Source organism: Mobula birostris, chromosome 16, assembly GCF_030028105.1.
Source record: "Mobula birostris isolate sMobBir1 chromosome 16, sMobBir1.hap1, whole genome shotgun sequence".
Lineage (NCBI taxonomy): Eukaryota > Metazoa > Chordata > Chondrichthyes > Myliobatiformes > Myliobatidae > Mobula > Mobula birostris.
The window spans coordinates 47,190,314-47,208,367 of NC_092385.1; the positions used below are offsets into that span (position 1 = coordinate 47,190,314).

At 41.1% G+C, this 18,054-nt stretch overlaps 1 protein-coding gene across 1 annotated transcript in view; it reads left to right on the top strand.

Moving 5' to 3' along the window:
- The window catches only part of bsnb (bassoon (presynaptic cytomatrix protein) b), a 286,377-nt gene extending 268,645 nt beyond the window's left edge, over positions 1-17,732 (top strand). Inside the window, exons 6-7 of the mRNA XM_072280074.1 lie at positions 14,207-16,319; positions 16,738-17,732. Coding sequence (XP_072136175.1) covers positions 14,207-16,319; positions 16,738-17,732 — 3,108 coding nt within the window. The remainder of the gene's footprint in view (positions 1-14,206; positions 16,320-16,737) is intronic.
- The last annotated feature ends 322 nt before the right edge of the window (positions 17,733-18,054 follow it).

The window sequence follows — 18,054 nt, forward strand, 5'->3', positions numbered from 1 at the left end:
CATGCCAATCCCCTTTGCGTACATTTGGCCCATATCTCTTTAAACCTGTCCTATCCACTTACCTGTCCAGATGCCTTTTGGATGTTGTTATTGTACCTGCATCAACCATTTCCTCTGGCAGCTCATTCCATATACTCACCATTCTCTGTGTGAAGAAGTTGCCCAGCAGATCCCTTTGGAAATTTTTTCCCCTCTCACCTTAAAATCTTTCTCCAGTCACTTAAGTGTGGGAATTGTGTCTATGAATACTATTAAGGTAGAGGTAGTTAGATTTGTGCTAAGCAAGGTGGTGACCAGTTTGCAAAGGTAGATGGAAATACAGAAAGTAGATTCTAGTCCGAGAAGCATGATTGATGTATTTATTAAATGATAGAGCAGTCTTAAAGGGCCCATTAATCTCCTCCTACTGCTAATTCATGTCTTGGTCTTGTGAGAAGGCTCAGCTACTTAGTGTCAAATCTGAGATTGATAGATTTTGAGGTATGAAAGGAGTCAAGTGATGTACAGTTAATACAGGAAGGGAGCAGTAAATAATCAGGCAATATATTGATCAGTGGGGAAGGTGGCAGAAGGTACCTAGAGGCCTATTTAATATGTAAATTTATCTAGATATGTTTAGTGTATTGCTCATTATTATATTAACAAATTACAAATAAATTTGATGGAACTTAATGTGTTCTCAAAGGATATTACATTTGGAGATATCTTTGAATGGTACTTCTAATAATGAAATTTACAAAAGAATTTAGATTGGTTGGGCAAAATCAACAAATGCATTCAAACGTTGAAAAATATAGTGTGTATCCTGTTTCAGTCAGGCTTCTGCAAAAAGTAAAAAAAGTTAATTAGTTTTAAACCTTGCACAATGGCCCAGGAATGAAATAAGGTCTTTTGGGAGTCAACATACCAGAACACTGAAGAAAAATGCTTTGTTTTTAGAATGTTGTTTTGGTCAAAGCCAAATTTGGGAGCATACATTAAAATAAATGTTAAGAACTGAGAAGTTAGTTCTCTTCGCAGATGCTGACAGCTCCCTGGTACCTTAGCGAAGTGACAACTAGAATTATAACACTGCATAACAACGAGTTTGCTTCCTGAATACTTTTGGGTTTATCTTATAGATTTTGAGCTGCTGATCATGAAAATCACCATATAAACTTCCCGATCACTCACCATTTAAAAAAAAATCACCTATGTTTGTTATTTCAATTCATAATTCAAGTCAATTAAAATGTTGCCCACAATGTAAGAAGAAAAATTTTCTATCTTGTCCAGGCATACCTGGGCATGCTTAGGCAGAAAAGATGCTGCATGGTCGGCCAAGTTTTAGAAAGGCTATAAAATTCCTTGACGGATTTCAGTATTTAAGAAAGGTATTTCCCAGAATAACTGATGGCAAGATTAAGAAAGACACTTTTGTCGGTCCACAAATCAAACAGGTTATCAATGGCAGGTAATTCAAAGAACTTCTAGCGGTACTGGAGAAAATCGCATGGAAGGCATTCAAGGATGTTGTTGCCGATTTTCTTCGCGACTACAGAGTACCAAACTATGGGCAGCTGGTTGATAGATGCTTCAAGCATACAAAACCATGAAGTGCAACATGTCACTAAAGATTCAGTTTCTGCATTTCCGTTTAGAATTCTTCCCTGCAAATCACGGTGCTCTCAGTAACAAGCATGGTGAAAGTTTTCAGCAGGACATAATGGTCGTCGTGAGATGGTATCAGGGCAACAGGACTCCATTAATGCTGACTGATTAATGTTGGACACAAGTGTGAAGCCCCAGACACCAAGCACAAATGAAAATCATCAACCAAGTGTTTTTAGCTAAGTTGAACTATGGCAAGGTGTCCGCACCGTTATGCAATTAAACACATTATAGTCATTAAATGTTAATTTCTTGATTCTGTATATCTCTATGTGATACAAATACTCTGAAATTATATCTGTGTTCAACTTCAAGCTGTCTATCATAAACAAAAGAACTTCAAGCAGTAGTGCTCACATCAATGGTGATGAAATGCTTTGAGAGGTTGGTCATGACTAGACTGAACTCCTGCGTCAGAAAGCTCCTGGACCCATTGCAATTTGCCTATCGCCACAAAAGGTGAATGACGGATGCAGTTTCAATGGCTCTCCACTCTGCTTTAGACCACATGGACAACACAAACACCTACATCAGGATGCTGTTCATCGACTATAGCTCAGCATTTAATACCATCATTCCCACAATCCTGATTGAGAAGTTGCAGAATCTGGGCCTCTGTACCTCCCTCTGCAATTGGATCCTCAACTTCCTAACCAGAAGACCACAATCTGTGTGGATTGGTAATAATATATCCTCCTTGCTGATGATCAACATTGGCACACCTCAGGGGTGTGTGCTTAGCCCATTGCTCTACTCTCTATATGCACATGACTCTGTGGCTAGACATAGCTCAAGTACCATCTATAAATTTTCTGACAATACAACCATTGTTGGTAAAATCTCAGGTGGTGACCCGAGGGCATGCAGAAGTGAGATATGCCAACTAGTGGAATGGTGCTGCAGCAACAACCTGGGACTCAATGTCAGTACGATGAAAGAGCTGATTGTGGACTTCAGGAAGGGTAAGACAAAGGAACACATACCAATCATCATAGGGGGATCAGAAGTGGATAGAGTGAGCAGTTTCAAGTTCCTGCAGGTCAAGATCTCTGAGGATCCAAGCTGGTCCCAACATATATATGTACAAACGTTTGTAGTTATAAAGAAGGCAAGACAGCGGCTATACTCCATTAGGAGTTTGAAGAGATTTGACACGTCAACAAATACACTCAAAAGCTTCTATTGATATACCATGGAGAGCCTTCTGACAGGCTACATTACTGTCTGGTATTGGGGGTGGGGGGCTACTGCACAGGACCGAAAGAAGCTGCAGAGGATTGTAAATTTAGTCAGCTCCATCTTGGGTACTGGCCTACAAAGTACCCAGGACATCTTCAAGGAGCAATGTCTCAGAAAGGCAGCATCCATTATTAAGGACCTCCAGTACCCAGGCAATGCCCTTTTCTCACTGTCACCATCAGGTAGGAGGGACAGAAGCCTGAAGGTACACACTCAGCAATTCAGGAACAGTTTTTTCCCCTCTGCCATCGATTCCTAAATGGACATTGAACCCTTGGACACTACCTCACTTTTTAAAATTTGCAGTGTTTCTGTTTTTTGCACTGTTTTTAACCTATTCAATAATACGTACACTATAATTGTTTTTTTTTCAGATTAGATTATGAGAACACTCAGTCCTCTTTTATTGTCATTTAGGAATGCATACATGCAGTAAGAAATGATACAATGTTTCTCCAGAGTGATATCACAGAAAACAGGACAGACCAAAGACCAACACTGACAGAACCACATAATTATAACATATAGTTACAACAGTGCAAGGCAATACCACAATTTGATAAAGAACAGACCATGGGCACAGGAAAAAAAAGTCTCAAAGTCCCGAGTCGATCGACTCCCGTATCCTCAATAGCAGGCGGCAAAAGGGAGAAACTCCCTGCCATAAACCTCCAGGCACCGTCAACTTACCGATACCTTGGAAGCAGCCGACCCTGAGTCCATCCGTCCGAAAATTCCGAGCTTCCGAGCTGCCTCTCCAATACAGCCTCCCGAGTGCTATCCTCTGCTGAGCTCCTTCGTCCTCTCCCCGGCCGCTGAAACACGCAAAGCCGAGGATTTGGGGCCTTCAGCTCTGGAGATTCCGGTTTCCACACAGTAGCAGCGGCAGCAAAGCGGCATTTCAGAAGTTTTCCAGATGTTCCGCTGTGCTCTCATGTCTGTCTCCATTGAATCAGGATTGTGCACGGTCTCCTACTTAACAGATAACAGATATTCATCACCGAAGTGGCTGCACGCGCTGCTGTCGCGTCGCCATCTTCTCCCCCCTCCCGGAATTGATTTGTTTATTTATTATTGTTTTTGTTTTTTGTCTTCTATATTAAGTATTGCATTGAACTGCTGCTGCTAAATTAACAAATTTCACGTTTCATGCCGGTGATAATAAACCTGATTCTCTGATTCTGAAAGAAAATTCTAAGGAAGCAACAATTTTCGAACAAATTTGTTGTCTAGTGCTATTCAATTGAAAAGGAAATCACAGCTAGCTTCCAGTAATATCTACATATATACACTTCCTGCTGAATTACAGATTTGGTAACATCACCTCTCTCCTTTGCCTAGCACCACTGAATCTTCTCACTGACTGATAATAATCAGCAAACTGTGGAGGTTGAGACCGAATTTTGATACCTTTCTGCTTTGTTTGTCTTTGATTCGTGCTCTTTTGCTTTTGGAAATTCCTTACTTAATTGCACTATTTGATAGATTTACCTTTTCTACCTGGATTTGGTTGATGTCAACAGCAGTGCCAAGAACTATTATTTGTTTTTATAAAAACAATAATGCCTGGGCAGCAAGGTAGCATATGGTTAGTGCATTGCTTTTAGCACCCAGCTGTAAGATCGGTGTTCAATTCCTGCCGCAGTTTGTATGTTTTCCTCATGACCATGTGGGTTTCCTCTCACATTCCAAATATGTATGAATTATGGACATGCTATTCTGTCACTGGAAGCATGGCAAAACTTGCAGGCTGCCCCAGTACATCTTGGACTGTGTTGGACAGTGACGCAAAAAACACATTTCACTCTGTTTTGACTTACAATCTCTTTCGATGCAAATCTCTTTATTTTTCCACTTCATATGAGACTTTCATGAAGTGATCTATTCCTGACTGTATTCTGTGATCAACAGCCTGAAGAATGGAAAGTAAATTTTCAATAAACACCTACATTTTTCAGAAGAAATAATATTTCTTTGAAAAGTCTTATTGTATGTATCAGTTCTGCTTTGTTGCGGGTGCTATGGCGATAACAACCATATAATGTGACCCTTCTAACTTTGCCATTATCTGAATCGAGGTGCAGTGAATATGCTATTTAGTTTCAAGTAACCATGTTACCTTCATTTGAGAATAATGCCCAATGTTACTACATCTTTTTCTCCATCTTGACCAAGTTACAATGCCCTGCAAGCTAATAGATTTATTTTGCAATTATACTTTAAGAAGTATAATTGCTAAGTAACTAGCTATATTTAAAAGATCTAACCAGATCTAATGATGATCAATGAGCTACAAAGTTGGCTGGCCAGCTGTCCTCGGGCAACATTGTCACATAGTTTCAAGTTGATATAAAATTTCTACAACAATGATTTCACTCTCATTCTTACAGAAAGTAATTAAAAATGTCAGTGAGTGGATTTCATTAGATTCTGCGCCAGAGAGTGAGTCACATTCTTTGTCAGCGAAGGCACACTGTTTAAATGTTTATGATATTGATCACTGTTTAGAACAATTATATGAAGGTCTCTTTTACAGCCAATCAGCACATCCTTAGAATGTGAGAGAAAATCAAAACACCGTGTGGAAATACACACAGTCACAGGAAGAACGTACAAGCTACACACAGAAAACAATCAAGGTCTGTGGAGCTCTGAGGCAGAAGCCCCACCAGTTCTGACAATAAGCCATCCACCGTGTTCAGAAAATCTAGGAAACAATTTCAAACACTTGTAGTACAGTATTTGAATATTTGTTAAGTATTATCTGAAAACCCTACAAAAGGTAGCGAATTTGCCCCAGTACAGCATAGGTAAAGTCCTCCCAACCATTGTGCACATCTACATGAAACACTGTTGTAGGAAAGCAGCATCCATCATCAGAGATCCCCACCACCCTGGCCGTACTCTCTTCTCGCTCCTGCCATCAGGTAGAAGGTAAAAGAACCTCAAGACTCATGTTACCAGGTTGAAGAACAATTACTACCCCTCAACTGTCAGGGATAACTGCCCTCACTTGCCCCATCATTGATATGTTCCTACAACCAACGATCTCACTTTAAGAACTCTTTATCTCATTAACTTGTTATTTATTGCTATTTATTTATATTTGCAGTGCAGAGTTTGTTGTCTTCTGCACTCTGGTTGATCTTTCATTGATCCAGTTATAGCTACTATGCTATAGATTTGTTGAATATGCCCACAGGAAAATGAATCCCATGGTTGTATATGGTGACATATGTGTACATTGATAATAGAATTTACTTTGAACTTTGAAGTGGACACAATTGCCTGACGGTCTAAAATTAATCTATAATTTAGAAAATGAGTTCCCGAATTTAAATTACATTCTATTCTAGCATAGCTGATGAGTGATTAGGAAGGAACTGGAAAAACCTTTGAAGAGGTCAATTGATATGTAATATTGAGAAGTGTTTTACGAGGTAATGTTATCTGCATCTTCAAAGAAAATACTAGGAAAAGGGACAAGTATGTGTATGCTTTGATCTGTGAAGACGCCAAAACTGAGAAAGCTACTTAAGGATGATGTCAAAGTTTTGGATAAAGTAGTGAAAGAAAAAAGCTTAGCTTTGGTGGTCACATGTACTTTGAAAAATTCAGTTAACTACATCATTTTGCATTAACAACCAACACTGTCAGTCTGAGGATTGTACTTGGGGCAGCCTGTAAGGGTTGCCACGCTTCTGACACTAACATATCTGGCCCAAAATTCACTAACCCTAACTGTACGTCTTTGGAATGTGGGAGGAAACTGGAGCACCTGGGGGAAATCCATGTAGTCAACATACAAATGCCTTCCACAAAGAGGCGGCAATCGAAGCCTGATTGGTGATTGCTGGCACTGTAAAGCAATTTGGATAAAAGCTAAGAGATGTTTCCCAGTAAAGGGTCTGTATTTAAATCAAGAGGCTGTATACACTGGCGTTGTTCTCAAGAGAAAGGATTAAAAAGAACTTTGATAGTCATAATGTATAAGACTTTGATGTCAACAATAAATCACTGCTGTGTTTCTGGTGACAGATGAATCAGTAGCCAGTGACTTAGCTGATCTTTAAACCTAGGTTATGCTGTCTCAAATTATATTCTTGTAAATGTGAACAAAAATCCTCTTTTTTCAAATCTACTTATAAACACTGGCATTCAGTGGTCATTTTGCTTTATTATGTTTGTCACCACGACTTTTTAGCAATCTGTATGCATTCAACCCTAAAACCTTTTGGATTTTACATGCTCTGAGCATTTTGACAACTAATAAATGCACTTTTTTGGTCCAAAATAGATGGTCATGTAACAAATATGTTTTGAAAGTTGTTGGTTTACTGACTCACAGTTTCAGATTAGAATAGAATAGAATTGAACTTTAATGTCATTGCTCAAGACAAGATTGCTGGTGCTACTTAAGTCCATGCAAAACAGATGTTTACAATGCATACAATGTGGCTTAATTTTTTTAAATTCCCCTATTTGCTTTCAACAGGTGACTTTTATAGTCCATAACACTTGAAGGCCATTGGCAAGCAGGGTATAACATTATTCAGCTGCACAACAGCCCTCAAGAAAAGCTGTTTTCCAGCCTCACTGTCTTGGCTAAGATGTTCTTGTGTCTCTTACCAGATGGCAAGAGATTGAACAGTGTCCAGGATGGGACAGGTCTTTAATGATGTAAAAAGCACACTGTAGGTATCAAGAGTTGAAGATTGTCTCCAGGCCTGGTGGTTGAATCCAAATGATATGCTGAGCCACCCTAATCACCTGTTGGAGCACTTTGTACTCTGCCTTACTGCAGCTAGAATACCACAGTGGTATTACATATAATATATATATATATATATATACACATATATAGGTGTATACATACTATATGCCTACATATAGGTATATACATACTCTATGCCAGTATGCTCTCTATTGCATATCAATAAAAGTTGGCCAGCAATTTTTGGGACAGATTAGCCATCTTTAAGCATCTTAGGTAGTATAGTTACTGTTGTACCTTCCCAACTCTTGAGATTGTGTTGACAAACCAAGAGATCTCCTCAGTGATGTTCATCCCCAAGAGCTTGGAACTGGAGACCCTTTCCACTACCTCAGTATTTATGAATAGTGAGGCTATTCTTTGTAATTTCCTACTTACTTGGTGCCAGTCTGTGTTATTGGCAAACTTCAAAGTTCTAAGTAAATTTATTATCAAAGTACATACACGTCACCATCTATAAGACCAGAAGACATACTGTAGGAGCCAAATTAGGCCAATTGCCCCATCAAGTCTGCTCTGCCATTCAATCGTGGCTGATCCTTTTTTCCCCCTCCTCAGCCCCACTCCTTGGCTTTCTCCCCATAACCTACAGACATGAGATTCATTTTCTTGCAGGTATTCACAAGTAAATACAGGAAACACAATAGAATCAGTGAAAGGCAGCATCCAACAAGCTGGACAAATAGCCTATTTGCAAAAGACAACAAACTATGCAAATAAAAAATAAATAATAATCTTCACAAGCTTCTAAGAAGATAGAAATGCAGCCATGTTTTCTTCATATTGGCACTTATGAGCTGGACCCATGACAGATCTTCTGAAATGATAACACCGAGGAATTTAAAGTTGCTGACCCTCTCCAATTGTGATTCCCCGATAAGGGCTGGCACATGGACCTTTGGTTTCCTCTTCCTGAAGTCAATACTCATCTCTTTGGTCTTGCTAACATTGAGTAAGAGGTTGTTGTAGCACCACTTAGTCAGATTTTCAATCTCCCTCCTATATACTGATTCATCACCACCTTTGATTCAGTGATCAATGGCGGTATAGTCAGCAAACTTAAATATGGCTGTAGAGCTGTGCTTGGCCTCACAATAATAAGTATAAATCAAGTAGAGTAGATGGCTAAACATGCAGCCTTGTGGTGAACCTATGTTCAGAGAGATTGGGGAGGAGATGCTGTCTCCATTCTGAACTGACAAGAGTCCGCGAGTAGGAAATTAAGGATCCAGTTGCACAGGAGGTATTGAGGCCAAGACCTTGAAGTTTTTTGATTAGTTTTGAGGGAATGATGGTATTGAATGCCAAGTTGTATTCACTGAAGAGCACCTGGATGTATGCATCTTTGCTATCAGTTTTTACAGGGTTGAGCAAAGAGCCAATGAAATTGTATCTGTTGTTTATCCATTGGGCCAGTGGGCAAATTGGAGTGGATCCAAGTCGCTTCCCAGGTACAAGATTATACAGTGGCATGCAAAAGTTTGTGCACCCGTGGTCAAAATTTCTGTTACTGTAAGTAGTTAAGTGAGTAGAAGATGAACTGATCTCCAAATCTCATAAAGTTAAAGATGAATCATTCTTTTCAACATTTTAAGCAAGATTAGTGTATTATTTTTGTTTTGTACAATTTTAGAGTGAAAAAAGGAAAGGAGCCCCATGCAAAAGTTTGGGCACCTCAAGAGATTTGAGCTCTCAGATAACTTTTACCAAGGTCTCAGGCTTTAATTAGCTTGTTAGTGCTATGGCTTGTTCACAGTCATTGTTAGGAAAGGCCAGGTAATGCAAATTTCAAAGCTTTATAAATATCCTGACTCCTCAAGCCTTGTCCCAACAATCAGCAGCCATGGGCTCCTCTAAGCAGCTGCCTAGCCCTCTAAAAATTAAAATAAATAATGCCCACAAAGCAGGAGAAGTCTGTGAGAAGATAGCAAAGCATTTCAGGTAACCGTTTCCTCAGTTCGTAATGTAATTAAGAAATGGCAGTTAACAGGAACAGTGGAGGTCAAGTTGAGGTCTGGAAGACCAAGAAAACTTTCCAAGAGAACTGCTCGTAGGATTGCTAGAAAGACAAATCAAAACCCCCGCTTGACTGCAAAATACCTTCAGGAAGATTTAGCAGACTCGGGAATGGTGGTGCACTGTTCTGCTGTGCAGCGACACCTGCACAAGTATGACCTTCATGGAAGAGTCATCAGAAAAAAAACCTTTCCTGTGTCCTCACCACAGAATTCAGTGTTAGAAGTTTGCAAAGGAACATCTAAACAAGCCTGATGCACTTTGGAAACAAGACTGATGAATTTCAAATGGAACTTTTTCGCTGCAATGAGCAGAGGTATGTTTGGGGGAAAAAGGTGCAGATTCACATGAAAAGAACACCTCTCCAACTTTTTAGCACGGGAGTGGATCGATCATGCTTTGGGCTTGTGTTGTAGCCAGTGGTACGGAGAACATTTCACTGGTAGAGGGAAGAATGAATTCAATCAAATACCAGCAAATTCTGGAAGTAAACATCACACCGTCTGTAAAAAAAAGCTGCAGATGAAAAGGGGATGGCTTCTACAACAGGATAATGATCCTAAATACACCTCAAAATCCACAATGGAGCACTCACAGCACACTGGAGGAACTCAGCAGGTTGGGCAGCATCAATGGAAACGATGAGTCAACGTTTCGGGCCGGAACCCTTCGTCAGGACTGAACAAAGGGGGCGGGGGGGAGGGGGAGGATTTGAAGAATGCTTGTAGGTTCAGTTGAAAGACCAGTAATTTGAAAGACAAAGGGGTGGTGGAGGGGAAGCAGAGCCATCATAGGCAGGAAAACAATCTCTTGCCACCATTCAGGGCCTCAAACAGTCCTTCCAGGTGAGGCAACACTTCACTTGTGAGTCTGTTGGGGTCATCTATTGCATCCGGTACTCCCGGTGCAGCCTCCTCTACATCGGTGAAACCCGACGCAGATTGGGGGACCGCTTTGTCGAGCACCTCCACTCCGTCCGCCACAACAGACAGGATCTCCCAGTTGCCACCCACTTCAACTCTGCCTCCCATTCCCACTCAGATAAGTCCATACACGGCCTCCTCTACTGCCATGATAAGGCTAAACTCAGGTTGGAGGAGCAACACCTCATATACTGTCTAGGTAGTCTCCAGCCCCTTGGTATGAACATAGAATTCTCCAACTTCCAATAATTCCCTCCCCCTCCCTTCCTCTATCCCTATTTCACTCTGCCCCCCTCCCCCAGCTGCCTATCACCTCCCTCATGGTTCCGTCTCCTTCTTATACTACCCATTGTTTTCCTGCCTATGACGACCCTGCTTCCCCTTCCCCACCCCTTTGTCTTTCAAATTACTGGTCTTTCAACTGAACCTACAAGCATTCTTCAATTCCTTTCCCCTCCTTCTTTGTTCAGTCCTGACGAAGGGTTCCAACCGGAAACGTTGACTCATCGTTTCCATTGATGCTGCCCGACCTGCTGAGTTCCTCCAGTGTGCTATGAGTGTTGCTTTGATCCCAGCATCTGCAGATTATTTTGTGTTTAAAAATCCACAATGGACTACCTCAAGAGGTGCAAGCTGAAGCTTTTGCCATGGCTCTCACAGTCCTCAGAGCTAAACATCATGGAGAATCTGTGGATAGATCTCAAAAGAGCAGTGCATGCAAGATGGCCTAAGAATCTTGCAAAACTAGAAGCCTCTTGCAAGGAAGAATGGGTGAAAATCCCCCGAACAAGAATTTAAAGACTCTTAGCTGGTTACAAAAAGCATTTACGAGCTGTGATACTTGTCAAAGGGGGTGTTACTAAGTACTGACCATGCAGGGTGCTGAAACTTTTGCTTCGGGCCCTGTTCCTTTTTTATTATTTTGAAGCAGTAAAAGATGGAAATAAAAAAGTAATCTTGCTTATAATATTGAAGAAATGTGTCATCTTTAACTCTATGCCTTTTGAAAATCAGGTCATCTTTTACTCGCCTAGCTATTCACAGTAACAGAAATTTTGACCAGGGGTGCCCAAACTTCTGCATGCCACTGTATGTTTCATCATCAACTTCTCAAAGCACTTCATCACAAGTGGATGATAGTCATTAAGGCATGTGGCCAAGTGGTTAAGGCGTTTGTCTAGTGATCTGAAGGCCACTAGTCTGAACCTCAGCGGTGGCAGAGTGTTTGTGTCCTTGAGCAAGGCACTTAACCACACATTGCTCTAGTGTCTGCGTGAGGAGTGGCGCCCCACACAGACTTCCAATCTGCGCCTTGTAAGGCATGAAAATGCCTGATGCAGGCCTCTCATGGTCTGAGTTGACGTTCCCAAGGCAGGTTACCACGTTCTTCTTGGGCATTGATGTAATTAAAGCCTGCTTGAAGCAGTTGGGTACCTCAGACTGCTGAAACAAGAGGCTAAAGATGTTGGTTACCACTCCAGCTAGTTCATCAGCACAGGTATTTAGTGCTCATTTAGCTACCCCAACTGGGCCAGATGCTTTTGTCGATTCACGCTTCTGAAAAATAAACTTGCATTGTCCTCAAGAGCTAAAATCACAATGTTATCAAGAGCTGTGTGTATTTGTGAAGGTGCCTCCATGTTTTGATGCTTAAAGTGAGCATAATAGGCATTGAGCTCAACTGGGAGCGAAGCCTTGTTGTCACCTATGTCACTTGGCTTCACTTTGTAGGAAGTGGTAGCATTCAAGCAATGCCACAGCTGCCAAGCATCCTTCAATGATTAAGTTTGGTCTGGAGTTGCCGCTTCGCCTGTGAAATGGGTTTCTGGAGATTATACCTGGATGTCTTGTACTTATACTTGATTGCCAGAACTGAATGTCCCTGATCTGGTCCTCAGCGGATTTCAGATTGCATGGTTCATCCAGGGCTCTGGTTGGGTGAGACACTGAATGACTTTGTGGGGACATACTTGACTATGACTGTTTTTGTGACGCCCGTGACAACTATCGTATATTCCTTTCAGACTTATACGTATGACTCCCTTCATTACTCATGAATAATTATGGGGATTTGTTAAGGCCTCAGCAACAATATCTGTTGAAGCCATTTATCACGTCCTTCCAATTTGAGTTACCTATTCATCAAGCCAACCTCTCTCTTCTACTGCTAAACTAATCCATTAACCAGATCAATAGTTTGCATCCAATCCCATGAACTTTATTTTATCTAACATTTTCATACTTTTGATTTATTGGCTCCCTTTGAAATTCATACAAAATTAAATTGAGGGTACTTTCCTGTCTACTATTTCAGCTACTTCTTTAGAAATTCAGTTAAGTTCATTAGTCATAAATCCTGACGGTCTTTTACACATCCAATGCAGCTCTCACCAATAAGCTGAAACTTCAAAATGCTTAGTCACTTTGCTCTTAGTTACAAGTTATAATATATCTGCAGCAGATTTTAATCTGTCAAGTCTGCAATTTCACATCTTTTTTTTTCCAAGTAATGGAGTTACATCCGTAATTTTCCAATCTATAAAGGTACAATTCCTGGATTGAAAGAGTTTTGTAAGATTATTCCTAATATACTTGCAATTTTTAATTGCAATATTCAAAATCCCAGGACAGATTTTTCTTTCTTTTAACTGTTTGCCTGCTTATGTTAACATTAGAGTGCCAATCTTGGGTTCATTAGTGGTTTTCATTAGTTCGTGGATAAACAATCATTTGAAAGAATAATCTTGGATTCTTTTTCATGTCTTGGACTGGAGGTGAGGCTGCACAGATATTATCCTTGTCAATTACATAAAGACAAATATTCCAAAATCTGAATCTCTTTAAACAACATCAGGGTGATTTGCCAATGCAATAGAATTAAACTTTGTGTGTTGAGAATTATTTCAGATTATCGAAGTGAGTAGAACAGTTGCAATATTTTAGGTTACTTAAAAATATAAAGCATCAATTGTCTTAAAATCAGGAAAGTCTCATTAATTTGAGGTCAAATTTGAGTATTTAGCAAAGAGTCCTTCTCCATTTCTGAGCAACAAATTCACAGTGGACAGTTTTATATCTCAGTCTTTGTGCTAGAGGCTGAAAAGTCAATTTAATGCGTATTTTCTGCCCGATATTTCATTTATTCTCAGTGTGCCCTGAGATCTATGCTAAGTTAAAGTAAATTATCTCCAAAGTCAAATTTTTAACATGTCATTATTAGAAAGGATTTGCCCATGAGTTCAGGTTTTAATTTTATTGTTGAAATTGTGATCGACTGCTATCAGGTAAATGGATGCTGTGAATGTCCCAAAAATTTATTTCTATGACAGTTAATCACAGGAAAAAATATGCTCCAACAAACATATTTTATCATTGGAGCCTAAATGGTTTCTATTATAGGTACAGATGAGATCTGATATACAGTATGTTTGGAGTCACAGCTCAAGAAGTTTAACATACTGCATCCTATTTCCTGCTAATTTGATAATTTGTTTCTTTGGATTTGATTTGTCCATTCTTTTTCTGCAAAACTAATTATGATAAACATCAACATAATTTGAGGTACTTTAAAGAGGTAACAGAAATTTTCTCCTTTGTATTTCAGATTGGAAATTTACAGCAGAGCACTATAAGGAAAGTGAAACGAACACTACCTAGCCCACCACCTGAAGAAATAATGCACGGCAATGTACCATTTCACCCACAGCTATTTGGCACCTCATTGCCACGCAAGCGGGGACCGCTTCCTGACCAGATCACTCGTGATAAACTCCTGAAGGATATCAGTCACGAACTGGAAAAAGTAGAGCAAGAATCAAACAAACTCCAGAAGAAACAGGCAGAACTTGATGAAGAAGAGAAAGAAATTGATGCAAAGTTACGATATATAGAGCTGGGAATCAATCGAAGGAAGGAAACATTTGTCAAAGATCCAACCAAACGAGACCTGGGGTACACACGAGGTCTAGGAGAAGACAGGGATTATATGTCTGATAGTGAAGTTAACAATGCCAGAATACCTTCATACAATAGCAGCAATCTCTTAGCTAGGCCACACACTGCTCCAGTCAATCAGTATTCTGAATTTTCAATTGCACATCACCCACCCACATCATCTCATTATGCTCCATCACAGGGCACTCCTCAAGGTCTCTCAAACTATCAGCAAGGGGCTTATCAACCACTCCATTATCCTGTTCCCAATACTTACCAGTCACAAAACAATTTTCAGTCTCATCCAACTTTGCATTCTCAAAACACTTTTCAGCCACAATCATATCCGCAGAACACAAGCTACCAGACCGACACTGGTTTACAGAATGTGGCTGGTTTCCAGGCCCCTAATCAGTACAGTACCCATACCACCTATCCAAATCAAGCTCCTTTTCAGTCTGCTCAGTATCAGCAACAGGCAAACATCCCGACACAACAGAAGCCAAGGCAGACATCATTAGCTGATCTTGAGCAGAAGATACCCACCAATTATGAAGTAATTAGTAATACAAATGTAAATATTTCTGCAACTACGTCTGAGAAAGTTTATACAACTACAGCAGTGAGTAACAACTATGAACAGTACAAGAACACAGAGTTGAGAGTTGCTGACAGTGGAAGTACAATGGAAAGTCCTTCAACTAACTATTCAGCAGATTCCCTGTATGCAAACCTAGAACACAATATTTCTCGCAATTATGTTATGATTGATGATATTAGTGAATTGACCAAAGAGAATACCTCAGCAACAGAAAGTCAGAAAGTAGAACCATCTCCTCAGCCTAGTAATACAAGACACGGAAAAGAAAAGAATGACTTTTTGGAGGCAAGCAATTCTAATAGAACCCATGGATATAATAAAGCTGGTGATGATTCAGAGGAAGATGTGTATGATCTCCAAGCATCAGACCATCGAGGGAAGAATGGTTACCAAAGGAGTTCAGATAGCCATGGCAGAATATCAAATAGCTCAAGTGGATCCTCTTGTTATTATGCAGATAGCAGTCACAAGCATTCCACCCGATCAGACAAGCACAACTCTTATGGGTCTCAAAAGCATTCTTCAAAGCAACAGGCTCCCGCTGTGGTATCCACCAAACGCAGCAAACACAGAAAACAAAATATAGAACAGAAGATCTCCAAGTTTTCACCAATAGAGGAAGCTAAAGATGTAGAATCTGACTTTGCTTCATATCCTGCAACAACTTCAGCAGTAGGACACAATGTGGTCTTGAAAGCACAGAAGCTTCAGGATGAAATAACGTACGGTCTCAAGAAGAACATTTATGAACATCAGAGATATTCTGGTCATGGAAGCAGAGAATCGTTGCAAGATTCAGAGAGAGGTTACAGCAATGGCAGCAGGTCGAGATCTTCCTCAATGTACGGTATTGAAAAATCTGGGAAAGAAGCTCCAAGTCCTAGAAGTAAATCTTTTGAAAGAGATACAGTGGAGCGTTCTCAAAAGGCAGGAATGGGCCATAGTCGCGGGCGTGGTCCTATAAGGGCCCAAGCATCCCAAGAGGAGTGTCCTTTGAGTCCTGTGGGAAGGTCCTCTAGAGAACCACTCCCACCAAATGTTGTAGATGGCCGATCTCAGTTTGGCTCTAGCCACTCGTTGCCTGATGTGCAGGATGGAAAAGAGACATCACGTAGCCATGCTTACAGAGAGGATGACGGTTACATCATGGATGATATGCACTGTGCTGTGTCTGACAGTGAAGGTAAAGAATGTCACTGGTGATCACGTCAACTTAAAGTTCATTTAGAAAGCATGGTCAATGCAAAGTTTTCATCAAAAAAAAACACCAGCAGTGTAAATATCTGCATGTATAAGACAGATTTAATTCTTACATTTAAAGCCTAATTGACTGGCATGTGCCTTTATTCCTTTTTATGCACTCTTTTTTTTATTGTAAGCATGCCTCACAGCTCATTCTTGATATTGGTGGTATGTATGGTCATTGATATGTTTTGTGGGTTATGTTGTGTGTCAAATATCTTATCCTGGGATTCGCTGCTTGGTAGCAGGCTGGCTGCATGTCATAAACTGCCTGCTTTGAATCATTGCATGGCTACGGTCTTGGTACCACAGGCACAACAGGAGGACAAATGACTGTAATATCTTTTTGGTTTTTGAAGCCTATCACTTGGGCCAAGAGGAGACAGACTGGTTTGAAAAGCCAAGGGAGCGTTCCAGACATTACAGTGGGCAGTCTTCGTCACAGAGACGCAGTTACCGAAGCCACCCGCGCCATGACTACGATGAACCGACGGATGATTCATGGCATCCAGTAGATCGTTCACAGTCACGCTACTCCTCAAAAGAGCACCAGAAGCAGTCTGCATATCAGTACGGTGAGCCTGCCCGACACTCGTCGCGCCACGTAGCCGATGAACCTTCACGGAAGTCTTCAAGGCAGCACTCCAAAGAGCAATTTCGCCAGGAATCCCGGCAATATTCCCAACAGCCTTTACAGAAAAGAAGCCAACAGTCAGAGCAGAGATCCCAACGAGATTCCCATCAAGGGTCTGCAGAATGGACCCAGCCTCGATCAGCCTCTGGGCATCACCTTGATGCTGAGCCATCACGATCACAGAAGCACTCGCAGCAACAGCAACAGTCAACCAGAAAACAGTCGGAATCACCATCTCCTCAACAACATGCTCGGATGCAGCACGGCCAGCCTCCGCCATCGCGGCAAAGTCATCCGCAGCAACCAGCGCGGCAGTCGGCACCACAAGCACGGCAACCTCAGCCAGTGCAAGCTCAGGCCCCATCGCAGGTACAGCAACAGGCACCGATGCCGCAACAGGAGCCACAGCAGCCACGCCAGCCTCAACTACAGCAACGGGCACGACAGCCGCAGCAGCAACAAGCACGGGCATCGCAGCAACAAGAGCCACGGCAAGCTCAGAAACAGCAGCAGCAGCAGCCAGCGCCAGTACAGCAGCAGCAGCAGCAACGACAACAACCCCAGCAGCAGCCACCATCACAACAGGCACAGCAACAACAGACACTTCAGCAGCCGGCCGGGCAACAACAGCCTCAACCTCAAACACAGGCACAGCAGCCACAAGCAAGGCCGGCCATGGTAATTTTAAATTCACTTTTATTATCTAGTTATCAGGAATAGGAATGAATAGTGTAATCCAGAGTCAAGTCACATAATTCAATTTTTTACCCTTTAATTTCGCAGTTTTGCTTACGTTCTCCTAAAGGCTGATATTGCTATGATTCCATTGGTACGAACAGCTGCCCAATTCCTCATCAGGCTTACCATTTCTAATGTGTGATGCCAGCATTAAATGATGCCTGGTTATTCAACTGAAGAGGCCAAGCAACATGTTTAATCCTATTTTGCACACAAATTGACTGACAAATGGATTGGAATGAGGAACAATATCAGGCTTTTTAGCTTCCTACTGAAGGACAAAGTTATAAAGTCATCAACACAA